This window comes from Dreissena polymorpha, chromosome 3 (genome assembly GCF_020536995.1).
Source record: "Dreissena polymorpha isolate Duluth1 chromosome 3, UMN_Dpol_1.0, whole genome shotgun sequence".
In the NCBI taxonomy this organism is placed as follows: domain Eukaryota; kingdom Metazoa; phylum Mollusca; class Bivalvia; order Myida; family Dreissenidae; genus Dreissena; species Dreissena polymorpha.
Genome location: NC_068357.1, coordinates 72,088,723 through 72,112,082, shown reverse-complemented (window position 1 = coordinate 72,112,082; position 23,360 = coordinate 72,088,723). Strand labels below are relative to the sequence as shown.

At 36.3% G+C, this 23,360-nt stretch overlaps 1 protein-coding gene across 1 annotated transcript in view; it reads right to left on the bottom strand.

The window, feature by feature from the left end:
- The window catches only part of LOC127872325 (uncharacterized), a 92,156-nt gene that overhangs the window by 13,600 nt on the left and 55,196 nt on the right, over window positions 1-23,360 (bottom strand). The window contains exons 14-19 of the mRNA XM_052415655.1: window positions 21,796-22,807; window positions 14,418-14,491; window positions 6,688-6,771; window positions 3,725-3,948; window positions 2,167-2,321; window positions 1,289-1,528 (exon numbers count right to left, since the gene is read on the bottom strand). Of these exons, the coding sequence (XP_052271615.1) occupies window positions 1,289-1,528; window positions 2,167-2,321; window positions 3,725-3,948; window positions 6,688-6,771; window positions 14,418-14,491; window positions 21,796-22,807 (1,789 nt within the window). The remainder of the gene's footprint in view (window positions 1-1,288; window positions 1,529-2,166; window positions 2,322-3,724; window positions 3,949-6,687; window positions 6,772-14,417; window positions 14,492-21,795; window positions 22,808-23,360) is intronic.

The following is a 23,360-nucleotide window of genomic DNA, read 5'->3' as shown; positions in this document are numbered from 1 at the left end:
TAAGCGTTATTGAGTTATTATCCGGAAACCATTTTACTATTTCGGGTCACCATGACCTTGACCTTTGACCTAGTGACCTGACAATCAATAGGGGTCATCTGCCAGCCATTATCAATCTACCTACGAAGTTTCATGATCCTAGGCATAAGCGTTCTTGAGTTATAATCCGGAAACCATTTTACTATTTCGGGTCACTGTGACCTTGACCTTTGACCTAGTGACCTGAAAATCTATAGGGGTCGTCTGCAAGTCGTGATCAATCTACCTACTAAGTTTCATGATCCTAGGCCTAAGCGTTCTTCAGTAATCATCCGGAAACCATTTTACTATTTCGGGTCACTGTGACCTTGACCTTTGACCTAGTTACCTGAAAATCAATAGGGGTTATCTGCAAGTCATGATCAATCTACCTATCAAGTTTCATGATCCTAGGCCTTAGCGTTCTTGAGTTATTATCCGGAAACCATTTTACTATTTCGGGTCACCATGACCTTGACCTTTGACCTAGTGACCTGACAATCAATAGGGGTCTTCTGCCAGCCATTATCAATCTACCTACGAAGTTTCATGATCCTAGGCATAAGCGTTCTTGAGTTATCATCCGGAAACCATTTTACTATTTCGGGTCATTGTGCCCTTGACCTTTGACCTAGTGACCTGAAAATCTATAGGGGTCGTCTGCAAGTCGTGATCAATCTACCTATCAAGTTTCATGATCCTAGGCCTAAGCGTTCTTCAGTTATCATCCGGAAACCATTTTACTATTTCGGGTCACTGTGACCTTGACCTTTGACCTAGTTACCTGAAAATCAATAGGGGTCATCTGCAAGTCATGATCAATCTACCTATCAAGTTTCATGATCCTAGGCCTTAGTGTTCTTGAGTTATCATCCGGAAACCATTTTACTATTTCTGGTCACCGTGACCTTGACCTTTGACCTAGTGACCTCAAAATCAATAGGGGTCATCTGCGAGTCATGATCAATGTACCTATGAAGTTTTATGATCCTAGGCCCAAGCGTTCTTGAGTTATCATCCGGAAACCACCTGGTGGACAGACCGACCCGACTGACAGACATGTGCAAAGCAATATACCCCCTCTTCTTCGAAGGGGGGCATAATAAAAAATATGAAGAACTTTTAAATTTATCGCAGGATCCAGAAAAGTGTGACAGACTGACTGACTGACGGACACACAGAGCGCAAACCATAAGTCCCCTCCGGTTTCACCAATAGGGGACAATAAATTATTTCTTTTTACAAAACTGCCATAAAAGATGAGACATACCATAAGTTGGTCTGTCCTGATTTCGAACTCGCCGCAGACCGTAGGGTGTCATCTGAACCTGCCGCTTCTCATCCTTTAGTCTGAACTGTGCGGCAGAGAAGTTGCTTGTTGTGTGGTCAGATTTGTCAGATTTGCTTGTTTGTGGGCGTGGTGTGGCAGTTTTCTTACGCGGGCGAGGGGACGGGGATCCTTGAATGTGCATCTGGCTGGCTGACTTCACACGACCTCCTGACACGCACACTGTGTAAGAACACAGAGGGTTTAACATGCATGCACACTGCATGTATCCAATAAGAGCCCAACCCCTCCCCATTTTTTATAATACACAAACTTCCATGCCTAAGCAAGTCTTTATCTGCTTCAATTCTTATTTGCTATAATCATTAATTGCTTCAAATCTTCGACTGAAATGTTTCCATATTGAGATACAAAGCCACATTTCTGTCTTTATTTATTATCATAGAACGTTTTCATCTAATAATTGCACCCATTTGATGGATACATTCATATAACAAAATAATGAAGAAGGTTGAATACTACAATACTTAGTATTACATGCTTCCATCAAACTGTAAGCTTTCGCTTCAATTTGCTATTTGACTTCATTCAGATCCTGCCTCTTAAGGCTACAATATCCCCCACCATAAACCCCCATTTATGAATCAATTTATGTGTTGTGAAATAAATTTAAGGAAATATAACTTTATATTTTGCAGCAAAACATACTGCTCCATAAGCAAAAGATAACTTTTTTGATAATCCGGTTGTTGAAAAAAGTGTTACGCGACATGTATCACCTAAAAACTACAATTCCTCATTCTCAATTCATCTGAATTCTAGCTGAAGCGTTGGGGATGCACAATACACTTTCAACTCACCTGACTTCTTACTGAAGACATCGTTGGGGAAACATGGCTTGTATGCCTGCAGCAGACGTCTCCTCATGTCCTCATCCTTACGGCGGTGCCAGTTCTTGCTGCGCTCGCGTCGCTCCATCTCCAGCCTCTCCTGCGCCTCCAGAATGGACTCTTCCCTGAAATAGTGGATCAGAACAGAATGGACTCCTCCTTGAAATAGTGGATAAGAACAGAATAGACTCCTCCTTGAAAAAGAGGATCAGGCCAGAATGGACTCCTCCCTGAAATAATGGATCAGAATAGATTGGGCTCCTCCCTGAAATAGAGGATCAGGCCAGAATGGACTCTTCCCTGAAATATTGGCTAAAAACAGAATGGATTCCTCCTTGAAACAGAGGATTAGGCCAGAATGGACTCCTCCCTCAAATAGTGGATAAGAACAGAATAAACTCCTCCCTGAAATAGATTTCAAGCCAGAATGGACTCCTCCCTGAAAAAGTGGAGAAGAACAGAATGGACTCCTCCCTGAAATAGTGGAACACTACAGAATGAACTCCTCCCTCAAATAATTAATCACAACATCATGGACTCTTCCCTGAAATAGTGTATCAGGACAGAATAGACTCCTAACTGAAATAGTGGATTAGCACAGAAAAGACATTTCCCCAAAATAGAGTCTTCCCTGAAATAGAACGCAAGCTACTCCACAATGTAATAGTGCCATTATTTCATATGTTTTACGTTACTGAACTTGACCAAGATATTCATTATGATCCACTTAAAATGCAGAGTATTGTTTTTTTAAATACATGGCCAAAATTCATAAATGCTTCAGGCTTTCTGGCTGTTTATCCACCTTAGTGAAAATATTACCCCCATTAACATAATCACCACATTTCGAGATGATCAGATTGAAACTGTTTGAGCTATACAGCGAACAAGGTTAATATTTCAAGGGCAATAGTTCAGAAGTTCTTCAAGCAATCAGATGATTATGAAACTTGGCTAAGATATTATGCCCACAAGCCTTCTCAGAAAGTTTCATCATGATCTGATTTAAACTGTTTAAGCTAATGTCATTCTCCTGCATGTTACCCGCCGGCCCCAGTTGTTCCGATAAAAAAACTGTTTTTTAAATGGGCTTAAAAAAATCTTAAAATTTGCAATACCTCAGAAACCTTGGAATCTAAAATAAAATTGCGCAAAACGAATTCGTAGTTTTACTTTTTTTTTAAACACTATAAGAAAAATATTTATTTAAAACAAGAGATGTGTTTGTCAGGAACACAATGTCCACTATTGGGCTGCTTTTAGCCATATATTTGACCTTTGACCTTGAAGGATGACCTTGACCTTTCACCACTCAAAAAGTGCAGCTCAATGAGATACACATGCATGCCAAATATCAAGTTGGTATCTTCAATATTGCAAAAGTTATTGCAAAAGTTTAACCAAGGTTAAAGTGTGGAGACAGAATGACAGACAGACAGGCCAAAAACAATATACCCCCGATCATTCGATCCGGGGGCATAAAAACAACCTGAACTGTCTGATTTAAATAAAGTGATAAAAAACCTACATCCTTTGTCGCATAAGGAAATCCCGTTCTTTAGGGTCTGTAGTGTTCATAAGCTTTTCCTCCCGTGATCTGATCATCTCGTCTCGCAACTTTAAATTCCTGTTCTTCGCACTTGCGACATTCTCTGAGGCCACATGTTTAATGCCATCAAACATTTCGGCAGTTCGAGATGCAAGATTGTCTATTTCTTTGTCCATGTCTTGGTTGCGCTTTCGCTGATATTCCTGCCAGAAATCATGAATGGCTAATTAATTAATGCCATGACTATACCATAATTAATCTGATAATTAAATAATAATGTTTTTCACAGTAATCTTAAGTGAAAACCAACAATTGAGAAACCAATGATAAATATATTAAGTTAAAACTAAGATAAAATTATTGATGTTAAAATATTAGCTTTAAAAATCAAAGCAGATGGATTTTACATAATATATTAACAGTTTTCTTAATATTCAGTTATACATATATATATATGTAGTACAAAAACTACTAATGGATTATTGATTTCATTTTTTCAATGACAAGTCAAAACTACAAAAAAATAATAAAATTATTTGATGCATAATATTCATAAAAACAAATAATTCAATATTTATTCATCACAGTAAGGAAATCACAAGCAGCTGTATCATATAACACAAATCTAATTGGGCCGGGCTCTGTGAAAAGGAGGTTTAATGCATGTGCGTAAAGCCTAGATTTTTGCTAAGAAGAGTCTTTCTTTGAACCAAAAGTATCATAAAAGCGGAAAGTGTCGTCCCTGATTAGCCTGTGCAGACTGGCACAGGCTCATCTGAGACAACACTTTACACACATGCATTAAACCCCCTTTTCACAGAGCGTGGTCCATTTATTTTCCTTAAACCCCACACCCCTTGTGACCCTTCTCTCCCTTCCCCAATTCCCATCCAAAGATTGGGTAGGGTCCCATGAGGGAGGGGGTGGGGCACTTTTTTTACTGATTCTGCTGCCTGTGATAGAGAATTAGGTGGTTAAACAAACAAAATGTGAAGAGTGAAATGGCTGCATGCTAGGTTAGACATTGAATTGTAAACAGGTATAATATTAATATGTCATTTTAGTCTAAATAAATTAGATATACTTATACAAAATATATTACCATACAAAAATCATTGATGCAATAACTATGTGCCCCTAAAATTACAGGTATCAAGGAAAAAGTCTATCCTGGTACTTTATGATTGCTATTTTGTTATCATCAGATTCTGGAAAAGAGAACTTGTCATGTTGAAAATGTTGCCTGATTCAACAAGCACAATATGAGCAAATTAGTACTCTAACTGAATCCTTCCTAAACCTTTTGATAAATGGCCAAAATACTTTTCAACTTATTTTTTGTACAAACTAGGAGAAGCACTGTCTGAGAGCGCCAGCAAACACTTCACATTATAATATTGAACTAAGTTCACTTAGTGTGATTCATTATATTGTTAACTGCAGCAATGTAAATATAAAACCTACTAATCTCCTCCATGTTTTTTTGTTCTTCTTCTCTGTTAAGTGCCTCAAAAATGAAAGTTCCTCCATTTTATCCACACATGTATGTCTACATTTAAATGACACTGACAATATGTAAGTTAAAACAAAGTTCAACCACAAATCCCTGGTTTTAGCCATTATCTTGCCGTATTGAATACCATCTAGCTCTATCATAATTGGCACAAGACAATAAGTCTGTCCCATGAAGATTTTTGTCAGTTAAAATGAATATCACCTTTATACATACAGCTACCATTGTGTCACATCAACTTATAACATAAAATAGAATAAACCTCAATTTAAAGCTGCTACTGCATAGTTTCAGTATTGATTTGCCATCAATTATAAATCATGGCTGGATAAGAAGAACAGAAGCTTAAGTATTCTTATTCCTGTATACTAGAAATGGTTGCTTAATCAAACTCTATAAAAGTTGTACTCACAAGAAAAGTCAAAAGTACATACTCCGTAAATGACATACTCCTCTGTATGGTATTATGACCAATTTGTGAGATCTTCTGCAAGTTTAAACTATATTATGCTGCTTCTTATTCAATAATATATTTTTTTCAAAATCTGTATCGATATGATAAGCAAAATAAATTATTTTGAAGACTAAAATCTGCAAAGATAATCTATAAATTAACATACAAAAAGAGGTCCATGACCTTGTTTATTACCCACTCTTGACCAAATATTCAAACAATATTCAAACAAGGCATTGACATTGTTAAGATTAACATTCTGGCCATGTTTTATCAAGATTTAGTTTAAAATGTTTTTTTTAGAGATGTCATACATTGTTTTCTAAATTTGACCTGGTAACCTAGTTTTTAAATTCATGTTACCCAGTTGAAACTTTGGCTAGATATTGTCAAAATTACCATTTCGACCAAACTTAGTTTTCTTGTGATTTAGTTAGAAATGAGGCTTCTTAAGTTGTTAAAAAGTTTTCTAACATGTGATCTATTTTGTTTACACATAATACCTAGATTAAAACTTTCCCTAGATATTTTCAAGATAAACTTCATCAAGTATGAGAAGGGAAATAAAAAGCAGTGACATAGCATGATAATGAATCAAACACATCTATGAAAGGAAATAAGGAGCAGGAATAAGGCATGGTTACAAGGCTAACACATCTGGGCAGAGAAATAATTAATAAGCCATTGTACATGGCCAACACACCTGGGTAGAGAAATGAGGAAAGGGAGTTAGTATGGTTACAAGGCTAACACATATCGGAAGGGAATTAATGAAGAACAGGGATAAGGAATGGCAATAAGCAAAATTCAAATGGAAATGGAAATACGGAGCAGGAAAAACGTAAGGTGATGAGGCTAACATATATCCGAAAAGGAGGATGAATAAGACGTGGTAATAAGGCTGATACATCTGGAAATGAAACAATAGGGTCAAAGCCCCTAATATGTTCACGTGAGAACCCCCAAAAAACAAACCTCTTCTATTTCCAAAAGTGCACATCGCTCATCCGTGTCTTTTTTACTAGTAATTGCTTCCTGTTCTAACCTCTTGTGCTGTTCCTGTGCAATAAACCACAAACACGTTCACACATAACAAAATTCACACCATGCAGTTGACAATGACACCAACACAGCTCACACCCAGGGATAACCGGATAATAGCCCATAGTCATAATAAATAAACAAGAGGGCCTGAAAGGCCCAAAGTCGCTCACCTGAGATTAAAAGGAACTGACCTGATCTGTGCAACCCAAGATGTCATTAGAACAATATGTTCTTACCAACTTTCATGACTAGTGAACACCCTGGCAGCCACGTTTTTCAACAGACCAGAACCATTTTCATACACATCCAAGATATTATTTTAACAAATATACTGACAAAGTTTCATGAAGATTCATTAGTCCATATAAGGAAAAATGCCTCGCCCACTGGTGGCCATGTTTTTCAAGCAACTAGAACCATTTTCGAACTTGTCCAAAATATCATTGGGACAAATCTTCTGACAAAGTTTCATGATGATCGTACAATAAATATGGCATCTAGAGTGTTAACAAGGTTTAACTATAGCTATATAAGGAAAAATGCCACGCCCCCTTGGAGGCCATGTTTTTCCACCAACCGGAACCATTTTCAAACTAGTGTTTTATACAGGAAGGAAAAAGGGCGTGGTGCAAAATTTCAAAAAAGGGCACTTTAGCGCGCGACATCCATAAAAAGGGCACAAATATATCTGTATAGTGACTTAATAACAAGCTTTGTTACACACAAACATTGTATGTATAGTTTTGAGATTTATTGTTGAATAATTAAACCAACAAAATCCAAAATGTATATTTTATTATGTGTTTTATATTTTCATGTAGTAACAAAAACCAAGATTAAACACCATAGGATATATATCTTATACAAACTGTAGCTTTTCAAAGAAGTCTTAGAATACCGTTAAATGAGTTACCCTCTTAAACAATTATTTATATTTAAAACGTTACACACATTGCACAAACAAGTCCTTTATATGCATCTTAAATGGAGATTCACAAACACTAACACTTTGTTGATTAGTCAGAAAGTTCTGCGTAATGACATTGTTTTCATGACCACGTGTTGTATTGTGTACATTTTATTTCGCAAAAAGTGTAACTAGGAACGGCGCCGTACTGTCTTTTGTTCATTGTCAATTAATTCAATACACGTTCATTGGTCTCCGATATAAACTTGTTTTGCTTACAAAGCAATTTGCATCAATTTCTAATTTACGTTTCGTCGAAAGTGGAATGCCAAAATCGGAAAGCGTACGTTGCGACATTCTAAACACGAATGATAAGTGGTACAAGTTCAATATTTTTGTAAAATTCATATCTGTGTTTGCCAATTAACATATTTTGACAAGTTACAAACGGGTCATAATGTTCTTAATTGAACCAATGGTGCAGGCCTACTACTGTTACAACAATTAACAACTTTTGGCCAAACAGGGTCCAAGACAGGGTATCAACTTCTTTTCCGACATTCACACGTTATTGTAATCAAAACAATAACATCGTGACAATAAACAAGCACGTGCTCCAGATTGTCGTCTGCTACAATTCATCAACACACATCTACTGTGAGCCTGCGCTAATTGTATTGGATAGGAGGCGGAGCGTTATTTTAATCGACAGCTTTAATATGAGCCTGCGCTAATTGTATTGGATAGGAGGCGGAGCGTTATTTTAATCGACAGCTTTAATATGTCACGGGTTGCTATTTTCGGCGTATGGCCAATTTTCAGGAAGTACAGTGGACGTCATGGGGTTTTGTAATCGGCGTATGGAAACAATTATCGGGCGTAATATACGGCTGTACGCCGCTTGGTGCAAGCCCTGTAAATTAATTTTTATTAACTTAAAACTGTTTTGCATTAAATTGAAATCAAATCAATATTTTACAGATACAACTGGTGTTTTTTTTTAAATTTAATTACGCGTAAAAATAAATGTTTTGATATAACTGAATTATGCATGAAATGCACAATTTCCACGTGAATAACATCGAGGTTTTCATCAAGTCTCCTAAGTAACTGTGCACGATTGTATCCGGACCGATTAGTGTTACAAAGCCACTGAAATTATCGATTGATATCGACACATGGTTATTCACGCATGACGTATTCACAACCGCGCGAATCTTCGCTGATAATAGTCGGCTTAGAAGCTTGGTTAAGAGGCAATTAAGATGTAATCAATAAGGTCGGGCACGGCGGAAAACAGGGTGGCGGCCTTTGTAAAGGGCAGCGTGGCGCTGATTTGCTTTGAAAGGGGCAGCGAGGCGCTTCAAAAAAGCGGCGTGGCACCGCGCCACGCTAAAACAGCCTGGATAAAACACTATCAAACTCATCCAAGATATCATTGGGACAAATCATCTGACCAAGTTTCATGATGATCGGACTATAAATGTGGCCTCTAGAGTGTCAACAAGGTTTTACTAAAGCATTATATATAGCCATATTAGGAAAAATGCCCCGCCCCCTGGTGGCCATGTTTTTTAAGCAACCGAAATCATTTTCAAACTCAACCAAGATATCATTAGGACAAATCTTCTGACCAAGTTTCATGAAGATCGGAAAATAAATGTGGTCTCTAGAGTGTTAACAAGGTTTTACTATAGCCATATAAGGAAAAAAAGCCCCGCCCCCTGGCAGCCATGTTTTTCAACCAGCCAGAATCATTTTTGAACTCGTCCAAGATATTATCAAGATATTATTAGGGTGAATCTTCTGACCAAGTTTCATGAAGATCGGACAATAAGTTTTTCAAGCAAACATAACCATTTTCGAACTCATCTAAGATATCATTGAGACCAATCTTGCGACCAAATTTCATGAACATTGGACAATAAATGTGGCCTCTAGAGTGTTTACAAGGTTTTACTATAGCCATATAAGGAAAACTGCCCCGCCCCCTGGCAGCCATGTTTTTTCACAGATCTGGACCATTTTCGAAACTCGTCTGAGATATCAATGAAACCAATGTTTTAACCAAGTTTCATGATGATTGGGCAAAAATTGTGACTTCTAGAGTGTTCACAAGGTTTCTCTATAGCCATATAAGGAATACTGCCCTGCCCCCTGGCGGCCATGTTTTTCAACAGACCTGAACCATTTTTGAACTCAACCAACATATCATTTAGACAAACATTTTGACAAAGTTACATGAAGATTGGGCATTAATGTGACTTCTACAGTGTTCACAAGGTTTTTATTTTTTTTGACCTAGTGACCTAGTTTTTAACCCAGCATGACCCAGTTTCGAACTCATTCGAGGTATCAATGGGACAAATGTTCTGACCAAATTTCATGAAGATCAAACAATAAATGTGGCTTCTAGAGTGTTCACAAGGCAAAATGTCGACGACGCATGACGGACAAAAAGCGATCACAAAAGCTCACCATGAGCACGTTGTTCTCAGGTGAGCTAAAAACATAATGATCATCTTTGGGAGCCCTTAGTTATCAAACTTTGAGAGTACAGAGTGATCATATTTGAGAGCCCAGAGTGATAATATTTGATATCACATAATGATCATATTTGAGACCCATATTGAGCATATTTGAGAGCATATAGAGATAATATTTGATATCACATAATGATCATATTTGAGACCCATATTGAGCATATTTGAGAGCATATAGTGATCATATTTGATAGCACATATTGTGATCCCATAGTTATAAAATTTGTGTTCCCATAGTGATCATATTTAAATCCCATATTGATCATATTTGTGATCCCATATTGATCATATTTGAGAGCATATAGTGCTCATATTTGAGATCCCATAGTTATAATATTTGTATTCCCATAGTGATCATATTTGATATCCCATATTAATCATATTTGTGTTCCCATAGTGATCATATTTGATATCCCATATTGATCATATTTGTGAGCCCATAGTGATCATATCTGAGATCCCATAGTGATAATATGTTAGATCCACAAGTAGTGATCATAATTGAGATCCCATTGTGATCATATTTTAGGTCCACAAGTGATCATATTTGTGAAACCATAGTGACCATATTTGAGATACAAGAGTGATCTGAAATTAGAGATCCCAAAGTGATCATATTTGAGATCCCATCGTGATCATATTTGTGAGCCCATAGTGACCATACAACAACATTCATAGACAAAAGTAATTGTTATTTCGATGCCAGCAATTCAAACTATTTTGATACCACTCTCATGCTGTTATTTATAAAATATGGGTTGCTCCCCTTTATCTAACCAATTGTTCTTTCCCTTTAATTGTAAATATCAAAGACTTGCTTTACTTCGCTATTTTGGTTTACTTAATAAACATTTTGTTCTTTTAACAAAACACAAATGCTAAATGAGTTCTTCAACAAAGAACAATTGTCATGCAGTAATAAAACAATACCGGTATCCCTGAGTATGCACAATTATAGTAAAAAAATGTTAGAAGAATTATAATTGTAATAAAACTTGGATCAACAATGTTGATACATAAAACTAGACATGCACTCAACCATTGTAAAAGCTCTATAGAGCTCACTAAAAGTTGGTATTATTATTCTAATTGCAAATCATGGAGAAATATTTTTTGGATTTTAGCTAGCTAGAGCAAGCAGTCCACCAGAGCAGTGTATGGATGCTGATTTCTGCCATATCGTTCTGGATCGGACTGTTGGATTGACCCTTTCCCCCATAAGAAGTCAAAATGGCTTTTGCAACCAGCATAAAACCAAAACAGCCTGCGAGTAACTCTCAGTTTGTTCAAGTTTTATGGTGTTTGCTGCTCATCAGTACCTAAGGGTTGGAAATGAAGCCATTAAAACTTGAATTTAGTATAAAAAAAAAGGTATTTAATTAAATGTAACTTTCTAAGGGAATACAAATGCGTCAAAATATGTATACTGATGAGCAGCAAACAGCATTTAAACCTGAACAGACTGCGAGTGACTCGCAGGCTGTTCTGGTTTTATGCTGGTTGCAAAAGTCATTTTCACTTTGCTACTTATAGGAACAAGAGCACCGCCTTGCGGGTGCAGACCGCTCATCTATTTTCTTTTTAAAGGTGAAGGGACTCTCATTTTCAATCACAAAGGAGGGAGGGGTGGAGTGAAGAGGGGTGTAAAGTGTGGGGGTGTGGAATTTATTACATTATCTTCCAAAAATGCGGAAAAAAAACGCAAAAAAAAAACACAAAAAACTGGGGTGGGGGGGGGGTGAGGGGAGTGGGGGGGAGATTCTTGGGTGCGATGGTTGGACGGTATTTCAAACATAAAATAATAACAATAAATATTTGTGTTTTTTAACCGTTTCAAAAAAAAATAAAAAAAATTGGGGGGGTGGGGTGGGGGGGGGGGTATAGTGTGAGGGTGTGGTGGTAATTTGTGAGATGATCTTAAAAAAAAAAAAAAAATTAGAGGAGGGGGGATTCCGGTGGGGGGAGGGGGGGGGGTGGGGGGGGGGGGATTCTTGGGTGCGATGGTTGGACGGTATTTCAAACATAAAATAATAAAAATAAATATTTGTGTTTTTAACCATTTAAAAAAAATGGGGGGGGTGGGGTGGGGTGGGGGGGTATAGTGTGAGGGTGTGGTGGTCATTTTTGAGATTATCTTAAAAAAAAATAAAAAAAAATTGTGGGGGGGGGGTAGGGGGGGGGAGGGGGGGAGGCAGGGGGGCATGGGGGATGGTTTGGGGGAGTCTATTGTGGTATGTCAAGTAAGAGTAGTTTTTTCAAAGTATCAATCAAATCTAATCATAAATAAAGAAGTTATGGCAATTTTAGCAAAATTTAATAATTTGACCTTGAGAGTCAAGGTCATTCAAAGGTCAAGGTAAAATTCAACTTGCCCGGTACATTAACCTCATGATAGCATGAAAGTATTTGAAGTTTGAAAGCAATAGCCTTGATACTTAAGAATTAAAGTGGATCGAAACACAAAATTTAACCATATATTCAAAGTTACTAAGTCAAAAAAGGGCCATAATTCCGTAAAAATGACAACCAGAGTTATGCAACTTGTCCTTTTACTGTACCCTTATGATAGTTTGTGAGTGTTCCAAGTATGAAAGCAATATCTATGATACTTTAGGGGTAAAGTGGACCAAAACACAAAACTTAACAAAATTTTCAATTTTTTAAGTATAAAGGGCCCGTAATTCCGTCCAAATGCCAGTCAGAGTTACATAACTTTGCCTGCACAGTCCCCTTATGATAGTTAATAAGTGTTGCAAGTATGAAAGCAATAGCTTTGATACTGTAGGAATAAAGTGGACCTAAACACAAAACTTAACCAAATTTTCAATTTTCTAAGTATAAAAAGGGCACATAATTCTGTAAAAATGCCAGTCAGAGTTACATTACTTTGCCTGCACAGTCCCCTTATGGTAGTTAGTAAGTGTTGCAAGTATGAAAGCAAAAGCTTTGATACTTAAGGAATAAAATGGACCTAAACACAAAACTTAACCAAAATTTTCAATTTTCTAAGTATAAAAAGGGCACATAATTCTGTCAAAATGCACGCTAGAGTTATCTAACTTTGCCTGCCCAGTCCTCTCATGATAGTAAGTAAGTGTACCAAGTTTGAACGCAATAGCATTGATACTTTCTGAGAAAAGTGGACCTAAACGCAAAACTTAACCAAAATTTTAAATTTTCTAAGTATAAAAAGGGCACATAATTCTGTCAAAATGCACACCAGAGTTATCTAACTTTGCCTGCCCAGTCCCCTTATGATAGTAAGTAAGTGTACCAAGTTTGAATGCAATAGCATTGATACTTTCTGAGAAAAGTGGACCTAAACGCAAAACTTAACCGGACACCGACGCCAACGCCAAGGTGATGACAATAGCTCATAATTTTTTTTCAAAAAATAGATGAGCTAAAAAGGGTTAAGTTAATATGCACTTTACATTTTGCAAGCGGTTTAATTACTTAACACATCAGCTTTTTACCAAGAACATTTCAAATGTTTACTACAAAGAACATGGCTTTTCACATGTATTTATGCCGTTTATCACCTGATCTTTGCAAAAAGTTGCGAAAACAATCAATCGGTTTTCAATTCACCATTTGTCACAGCTCTAATGGACTCTAGGCATTATAGCAAACTTATACATTTCAATTATGTGTGCATATTCATAATGTTTCTGCATTGCAATAGTGCGATGAAATGCATGTGGTCCAATGTGGATATTATAGTGCAAGTGTTCTCAATCCAATACAAAGTGTTGGGCAAACTTATTCCCCCTGCAGATTGCATATTGTACAATACCTTGTGATTGGGAACAATTCTGGGCAAGATGGATTTTGTATCTGACACGTCTTAAATAAAGATTAACAAATGTTAGTCGTTATCCATGTAGGTTACAGTCTACTCTATGTCATTATTGTACGCCAGTGGCACTTAACATGCCACATGGGCAAACATATCTCCAATGTTCTTACAACAAATCACTTATGGGGCAGAATTATGCAAATTCCATGTATATAGTAAAAATAATTTGTTATACATTTAATTTATTTTTGCACCAGATATTCATTATAAACTAACAGTATTCTGTAATACTACTGATATTCAAATGACTAGTATACATATACTAGTATTTATCATTAATGCACTATAACCGATTGGTGGCTAGAACATAGGAGAGATGGACAGCATCCAGAAGTCACATGACACAGTCTACCTTGGCAGTTTCCTGAACCTCACGTGGAGATCTACTTTCGTGGCTATAGAGATGAGACACAAAACGAAGTTGCTCTGAAAAAGTGTCAGCATTTCAATGAATAAATAATAGTTGCATTGTGTACATAAAGAGACATAATAAGAATTAAAGTGATGAGCATTCAATGGTAACATTTCAGTTTTATAGTGAATATATAAAACTAAAATAACCAAATGAAATTAATATACACTGTAACTCTAATATAACGCGGATGATGGGGTCCAAGCCACAAGACAGCGTCATAAACTGATTTGTGTTGTAACTTCTGAGCTAATTTATTCATAAATTATTCCCAATATGTTGGGTTGTCATGCGCCAATACATGCATATAAACCCTACCGTATCCAAAACTGTATACATACCCCTTTTTATAATGTGCATATATATCCCATAATCCAATATAACAACAACATTAATTTAAATAAAAAAAAATATGGTGATTTATGACCATAAATGTGTTTAAGAATTTCATAAACACAAATATACGCCATTTTTTAGAAGTGTAACCTGTCCAGTGCATTACGGGACAGTGTTTTCATAGGGCACTGTTCAGATTTAATTATCACATCCAATGGAAAAGTTTGTTTTAATTTGGATTGAATGCAATACGATTCAAAGCAATATTTTATAGCGTCATACCCAGTCATGCAAAAAAAGTGCTTCCCAGAGATTTCCTCAAAATCATGACAAAATGAAAGTGAATTTCTGTTAACAAATTCTTTGCATTTGGATGTAACTAATTGTTTTCATTACTTATTTAATTTTACTTTGCCTGTTATGTTTTCAATTGCATTTTAGCAGACAATATTTAAATTCATTTTGTCCACAAATAACAATGAAGTGAAACATGTCTTGTTAAAGTTGACAAAGCTGTCAATGACTCAAATGATGGATAGCGCATACAGCAAAATAGCGTGAAACACTGGTAAACTCAAGCTATTTTTAATACCTTTATTTGAATCAAACAATAGATAATCACACTTAGTCTGTCCAATTCCCCTGTAATGGTTAGTCTCTAATTGATTCTAATCAAGCAATTATTCAATCAGCACAATTGGTGCTGCCATATTGTGACAGACGAACGGACTGACGGACAACGCAAACTCTATATATCCCTCTGCCTTTAGCAGGGGGGGAGGGGGGAGTAATTAGTCTCACTGTACAAGCAATTAAGAATGGTTGGTGAACATGGGCCCAACATGTGTGTATCATTGGTATTTGGGAAAATCAAAAACATTTTATGCATATATTTTCTGATAAATGAAATGCATTTATGTACAAACAAGTTTCATTGAAATACACGAAAGCAGTTCCACAGTATGCTTCTGGACACAAAAGTTTTTTGGATGGATTAAAAATGCCAAAACAATCTCATCCAAAAAAATGATGGATGGACAACGCCAAAACAATATCCTCCTCCAGATAAAATTATGAGAGAAGGAAGGACAGACAAGTCAGCGACTATATGCTCTCCCTTGTTGGAGCACAAAAAGATGTATACATAATTCTGGAAAAAATGCTGGTCAGTTTAGGGGTTTAGCATACGACCTTACATGACGCCTTTGTGTAACCTTGACCCTTGATGTGAATCATATGACCTTATATGAAAAATATTGTGTGACATTGACCTTAACCCTAGACATGAACCTTGACCTTAACCCTAGACATGAATCTTACATATGACACACAGCAAGGAAGAAGATGGAGAAGAATTATGGAAAGTTATTACAGAATCCACTGATGCATAGCAAAATAATGGCTAAATAACAAATATTTCTTCAAATGTGTGACCTTTGATGTGTGACCTTGACACATAGGTCTTGCACTCCTGATAATTGAGAACAATTACATCAGGACATTTTGAGAATTCATTTTAGTATGGTAGAATCCTTACCAAATAAGGCATATTTAATCAAAATGTGTGATTTTGACCTTTGTGTGTGACTTTAACCATGACCCTAGCAACCTGGATCTTATATTTGACACTCAGCTAGATTATGGAGAACATTTGTGGAAAGTTATTACAGAATCCCTTGATGCAAAGTAAAGGAATGACTAAATAATGAATAATTCATCAAATTTGTGACATTTGACCTCAATGTGTGTCCTCGACCTGAGCCCCTAGGATTATGGGTGTTGAATGTGAAGCACCCCCAGATGATTGGGAGCAACTATGGCAAGTTTCATGGCTCTGGCTCATGCGTTAATGGAGATAAAGCTCTAAGCTTATATTAAAAAGCATTTTTTTTCAAGATACTAAGGGCCATGGCCTTAGCCCCTAGGCTTATGGCTGTTTAATGTGAAGCACCCCCAGATGATTAAGAAAAACTATGGCAAGTTTCATGGATCTGGCTCATGTGTTAATGGAGATAAAGCTCTAAGAATAAATTAAAAAGAATTTTTTCAAGATACATAGGGCCATCACTCTGTTATTAACGGATGGTGTATACTTCCAAGATATGGCTCCGGACACATAAGGGCCGGACGGATGGAAGGACAGATGGAAAGAGGGTCAGACAGACAATGCCAAAACAATATCCCTCCGCCTATGGCGGGGGATAAAAAACAGGACCTAAGATTCACCAGCGTTATATTGGATTCTGCGTTATAACGGAGCGCGTTTTATTAGATTTCATGTGTACACAGATTTATTTTAATTATAGCAAAAACGATACAATCAAATAAATTGTGATGTAAGGAATACAATTTGTTTAGACTGAGTTTACACTAAGTATACTACTACGTTAATATATTAATATATTTTTTATTTATTAGCATGGAACCTGTTACTCCAAATGTGAAGATTTTGTGTTACACCAAACGTAAATATTTATCACACCAGTATTACACCAAATGTGAAGATTTATCACACTTGTATTACACCAAATGTGAAGATTTATCACACTTGTATTACACCAAATGCGAAGATGTATCACACCTGTATTACACCAAATGTTAAGATGTATCACACATGTGTCACACTAAATGTGAAGAGTTATCACACTTATGTTACGCTTAATATAAATGTTAATCACACCCGTGAAAGCATCCCTATAAGAACAATGTCTGATTTTTTCTTTTTGTTTCATTTAAGTTTAACGGTTTATTGTAAAAATCAAACAGCTTATCAGGTCCATACCTTCTGATAAAAAAGTCAAGCACATTTCATCATATAAAAAAAATAAATAAAATCTATGATATCTTGCAGAAAAATGCTATAACTTGTCACAATAGCCACGAATACCCATTCCCCGGCACAGAATGTTTGACTGTGTATTTAGTTGTTATAATCACATAATAGAAATTCTAAGTTGAAAAAGGGGCATAACTCAAGCAATTTGTAAAGTAGGATTATTTATATTGCACATTCGCAAGATATCAAAAATAATTTATTGGTATTAAATCTTGTACATTTAACATTGTAAAATAGTTTGGTTGGACAGGTTAGACCATGATTATTGAAATATGTTGTTTCAATTAAAATCCTATACATGCATAATGTTAATAGTTTGAATATTATGAAAACAAAATGACATCTTTCTATATCTAGAAACAACAATAAACCACTGTTACTACATGGTGTACATAAAGTGTTGTTTTTTTTTAAGTTGACAGTCAATGCTCAGATATCATAGCACAGTCATTGCTTAGATAGCATAGCACAGTCAACACTCAGATATCATAGCACAGTCAATTATCAGATATCATAGCAATGTCAATCATCATATATCATAACACAGTTAATGGTCATAAAGTATAGCATAGATATCAAAGGACAGTCAATGATCAGATATCATAGAACATTCAATAATCAGATATCACAGCACAGTCCATGATTAGATATCAGAGCACAATCAATGATCATGTATAATAGCACAGTCAATGGTCAGATATCATAGCACAGTCAATGGTCAGGTATCATATAAAAGATAATCATCAGATATTACAGCACAGTCAATGGTCAGATATCATAGCTCAGTCAATAGTCAGATATCATAGCACAGTCTATGATCATATATCATAACACAGTCAATGATCAGATATCATAGCACAGTCAATGATCAGATATCATAACACATTATATGACTAGATATCATAACAAAGTCAATGATCGTACATCATTGCCGGTTATTGATCAGATATCATAACACAGTCAATGAACAGATATCATAACACAGTCAATGTTCAGATATCATAACACAGTCCATGATAAGATATCATAGCACAGTCAATGATCAGACATAATAGCACAATCAATGATCAGATATTATAGCATAGTAAATGGTCAGATATCATAACACAGTCAATGATCAGATATCATTGCACAGTCAATTGATATCATAGTACAGTGGATCAATAGATATCATAACACAGTCAATGGTAAGGGATCATAACACAGTCAATGATCAGATATCATAGTACAGTCAATGGTCAGATATCATAGTACAGTCAATGGTCAAATATCACAACACAGTAAATGGTAAAACATTATAACACAGTTAATGATCCGAAATCATAGAACCGTCAATGGTCAGATATCATAGCACAGTCAATGATCATACATCATAGCATAGTCAATGATCAGATAGTTTGGCACATTTGATGATCATAAATCATAGCACAGTCCATTGTCAGAAATCACAGCACAGTCAATGATCAAATATCATAGAACAGTCAATAAGAAAAAAATCTGGTATAGTTACTGATCAGATATCATACCCCATTCAATCATCAGATATCATAGCACAGTCAATTGTCAAATATCATTGCACAGGAATAGATCAGATATATATAGCGTTGTCAATGGGCATAAATCATAAAAAGTCAATGATCAGAAATCATAGCTCAGTCAATAATCAAAAATCATAGCACAGTCATCAGATATCATACCACAGTCAATGGTCAGATATCATAGCACAGTCAACTATCAGATATCATAGCACAGTCAACGATCAGAAATCATAGCAGTCAATGATCAGAAATCATAGAACAGTCAATGATCAGAAATCATAGCACAGTCAATGATCAGAAATCATAGCACAGTCAATGATCAGAAATCATAGCATAGTCAATTATCAGAAATCATAGCACAGTTAATGATCAGAAATCATAGCAAGTCAATGATCATAAATCATAGCACAGTCAATGATCATAAATCATAGCACAGTCAATGATCAGATATCATAGCACAGTCAATGATCAGATATCATAGCACAGTCAATGGTCATGAATCATAGCACATTCAATGATCATGAATCATAGCACAGTCAATGATCAGATATCATAGCACAGTCAATGGTCATGAGTCATAGCACAGTCAATGGTCATGAATCATAGCACAGTCAATAATAAGAAATCATAGCACTTTCCGCTGTCTAGAGGACTTAGGTGATGTTTGCCTTTATATTGTTTTGTGCTTAATTCTGAGACATTTGGACGTTATGCATGTTTGTAAAGTGTTGTCTTCGCTTTCAGTTTTTATGGAATCTTTCATTTCAAGGAAGTCTCTTCTAAAAGAAATGTCAGTTTGGCGGAAATGTCGTCCTTGATAAGACCTACAGACTGATGTATTACACCTCGTTCTCTCAGAGCAAACCAAATGTTTGACTTCATTTTCAACTTGAATTTACAGTATTAGATTCTTACAAGGAAGTTACAGAAGCTCTGCTCAAACACTTTGATTGGCAGTCACCATTAGTCATGATCAGCTGATATCACAAAAAGCATTTTTCAACATAACCAATAATTCCAGTTAAAATTTCATGAAAACTGTTATCATCTTATGTAAAGTAAAATTGAATAAAACTGGCATTTTTACTAAGCCAGGATTTTCACCTGCATGTTAGTGCTTTCGAATGTTCAGCTGTGTTGAAAATATGCTATGTTTACAACATAAAAATAACAAATACTACTACAACTTACATTATTTATGAACACAACTGACCATCACATACTCAGACCATTAGTAACAACAATATCACAATATCAGGGAAAGGGAACACAAAAACAATTATATAAAATAGTGCCTAAATCGCAGGTAATTTGCTGTTTCCTTTGTGTGGGTGTTGACTGTGGTCGAGGCTTCATTTGGCGACAGTGTGAGCAAACTGTACACAAAAAGCATGGTGATAAAGCTAGCAACAACAAAAGGTCTCGATAGATTAGTGGATATCAGCAGTGTCAAGCTGAAAGGGGTCTTGTGGCATATGTGGCCAGCAAAGCTCAAGACTAGCAAGCCCTTTTGCACAGTCTGGTCAGGAGTTACCCTGTGCCCTAATGAGACCACAAAACCTTGTGACATTATACCGAACATTGTAGCTCCTAACCAGATTGCTGGTCTGGAGCTATACTGACCGCATATGGCATAAGACATTTTCGCATAACAAAAGTCATAAAATGTCTTCCTAGTGATAGAAAGGTTCAGGTCTGATTCACACTTTGATGAGTTCTCAAGCTTTCCAAAAGACACAAAGAACGTATTATATCCAGGATATTGGCTTCAGAGTGTAGACTAGCTAAAATAATAAGGTTTCAATTAAAATAAGCAAGTCTGGGGAAAAATCGGGCTTATAGCATCTGCTTAAAGTATTGAACAGATAAGCCTTTGCAGTCCCCACAATAAATTAGGGCTGACACTTTCCGACTAGACTGGAATTTTATTTATAGGAACAAAAAAAGCCATCAAACCAGAAAGTGTCATCCTTGATTAGCGGACTGCACAGGCTAATCTGGGACAAAACTTTACACATTGAGCCCCGTTTCCCCAGAATTGCTCATATTCAGAACTTGAGGCTAAGGAATTTTGGTTGACAACTATAGTTGTTATGTTGCTTGCTAGTGCTAGCTGAATGTTAGACTGCCTAAAAAAGTTAAAGCTAAGCAATGCTTCCTGAAAGCAAAACATGCAATTTGTAAAAAAATAAAATATAACACACAAAATCAAGGTTGAAATTAATACAACTAAACAAATAAGTAACAAAATTATGCTGTAAAATTTAAGACACAATATGAGTTAACAACAGCCTTAGTGTTCTTTACAGATGTTGATATATTTGCATCGCCATTCCATTACTCATCATACAAAAATACCTTTACTATGGAAAAAAAAAAAAGTCAAATTTATGCATTTGTAAATCAATTATGGAAATAAAAAATGGTTTCAATTCCTATTTCATATTTGTGGCATAGGGTAAAAACAGATATTCTAACAAATACAAAAATAAAGTCTCAAATCAAATAAACATGTCACACTCAATTCTCAAATATATTAAAATAAAAAAATGTTTTAGAAATGCAAATTTTTGTTAGATAGATAGCATTTATCATCACTGCTTCTTACCATTGAGGTAGCCATCCCAGTTGGCATAGTTACGAAGGTCCACCTCCTCCTCCTCACCCATCAACCCTCGCCTGTAGTTATCCATCATCTTACTGAACATCACGATATCGTGCATGGGCCCTGTGTGAATTTGTGCACGCTTGAGCTGATGAATGCTACGTGATGAGCTACGCGTGGTCTGGTAAGCCTTAACACTACTTTTTACTGAATCTAAATACGGCTTTTTTGATACTGTTCTTTCTGTGTGTCTAGATCTAGAGCGGTTAGACTCTGATGTATATACACTATCCTCATAGTATCTACCCTTAAATCCCACTTTGCTGCTGTGGGCCCCCTCACGGGTGGACGTTCTGGGGTGGGTTTCAGTGGTTGTTGTGACTGGCACCTCCTTTTTGGGGTCGATTCTCTCAAGGGACACATATTTCCCCTCCTCTTTCTTTGACTGAGAGGTCCCCATGTCATCTTCATCTAAATTAAGCTCAACTGATTGGCGGCCTTCTCTGAACCGTTCTGGTTTTGCATCAGGTCCCGGTGTTATTGGGGAATCATCTGACCTCAGTGATACCAACGAGGTTCGAATGGCATCTTCTTTCTCTAGAACTGCATCAGCTTTTGGTTTCTTAGGTAGAGGCTTTTCTTCCTTGACCACTGTCTTTTTTTCTTCTGGTGTCTCTTGCTTTTCTTCAGACTTCCCAACTGTATCTTCTCCCTTCTCTTTCCTTACTGAATCTTCCCCCTGATCTTTTTCTTTTTTCTCAACTACATCCTGTGTCTTCTGGTCTTCACCTTCATCATCTTTTTTAACTTCCTTCTTATGCGCAGGAGAATTAGTTTTCTTTGGAGATTTTGGTGGGGTTTTCTTTGGATCTTTTTTGATATTTTTGTCAGTTTTCTGTTCCTTTTCAATATTTTTCAAATCCGCATACCCAACAGCGCCACGCTGTTTGAGGTATTCTGCCGCCTCCTTGTACTCCTTGATGACAGCAATGTCATATGGAGTGAACTCCTTGCCCTGAAACAACAATAAACCATGTTATTTCACTGCCCTGTTACTTCACTGCCCTGTAACTTTACTGCCCTGTAACTGTACTGCCCTGTAACTTCACTGCCCTGTAATTTTTACTGCCCTGTAACTTTACTGCCCTGTAACTGTACTGCCTTGTAACTTCACTGCCCTGTAACTTTACTGCCCTGTAACTTTACTGCCCTGTAACTGTACTGCCTTGTAACTTCACTGCCCTGTAACTTTACTGCCCTGTAAATGTACTGCTCTGAAACTTTGCTGTAGTGTGCAACATCAATTCACACTAATGTGCTCTGACTTACTGTTATCATACATGACAATCAGATCTTTGTGCTGGCTTTTATTTGTTATTTTTTTACAATTTAAAGTATTATTTATTCTATTTTTATTTAAGAACTTATTCATATTTCTATGCATTTCATTGGTTTATGATTGTTGAGAATACATGTAGGTGACCTAATAAGTATTTATTGGGGTTAATATTCCATACAGTTCATACACAGATGAAATGCAGAAACTTCTACTGGTATTCATTGCTAAA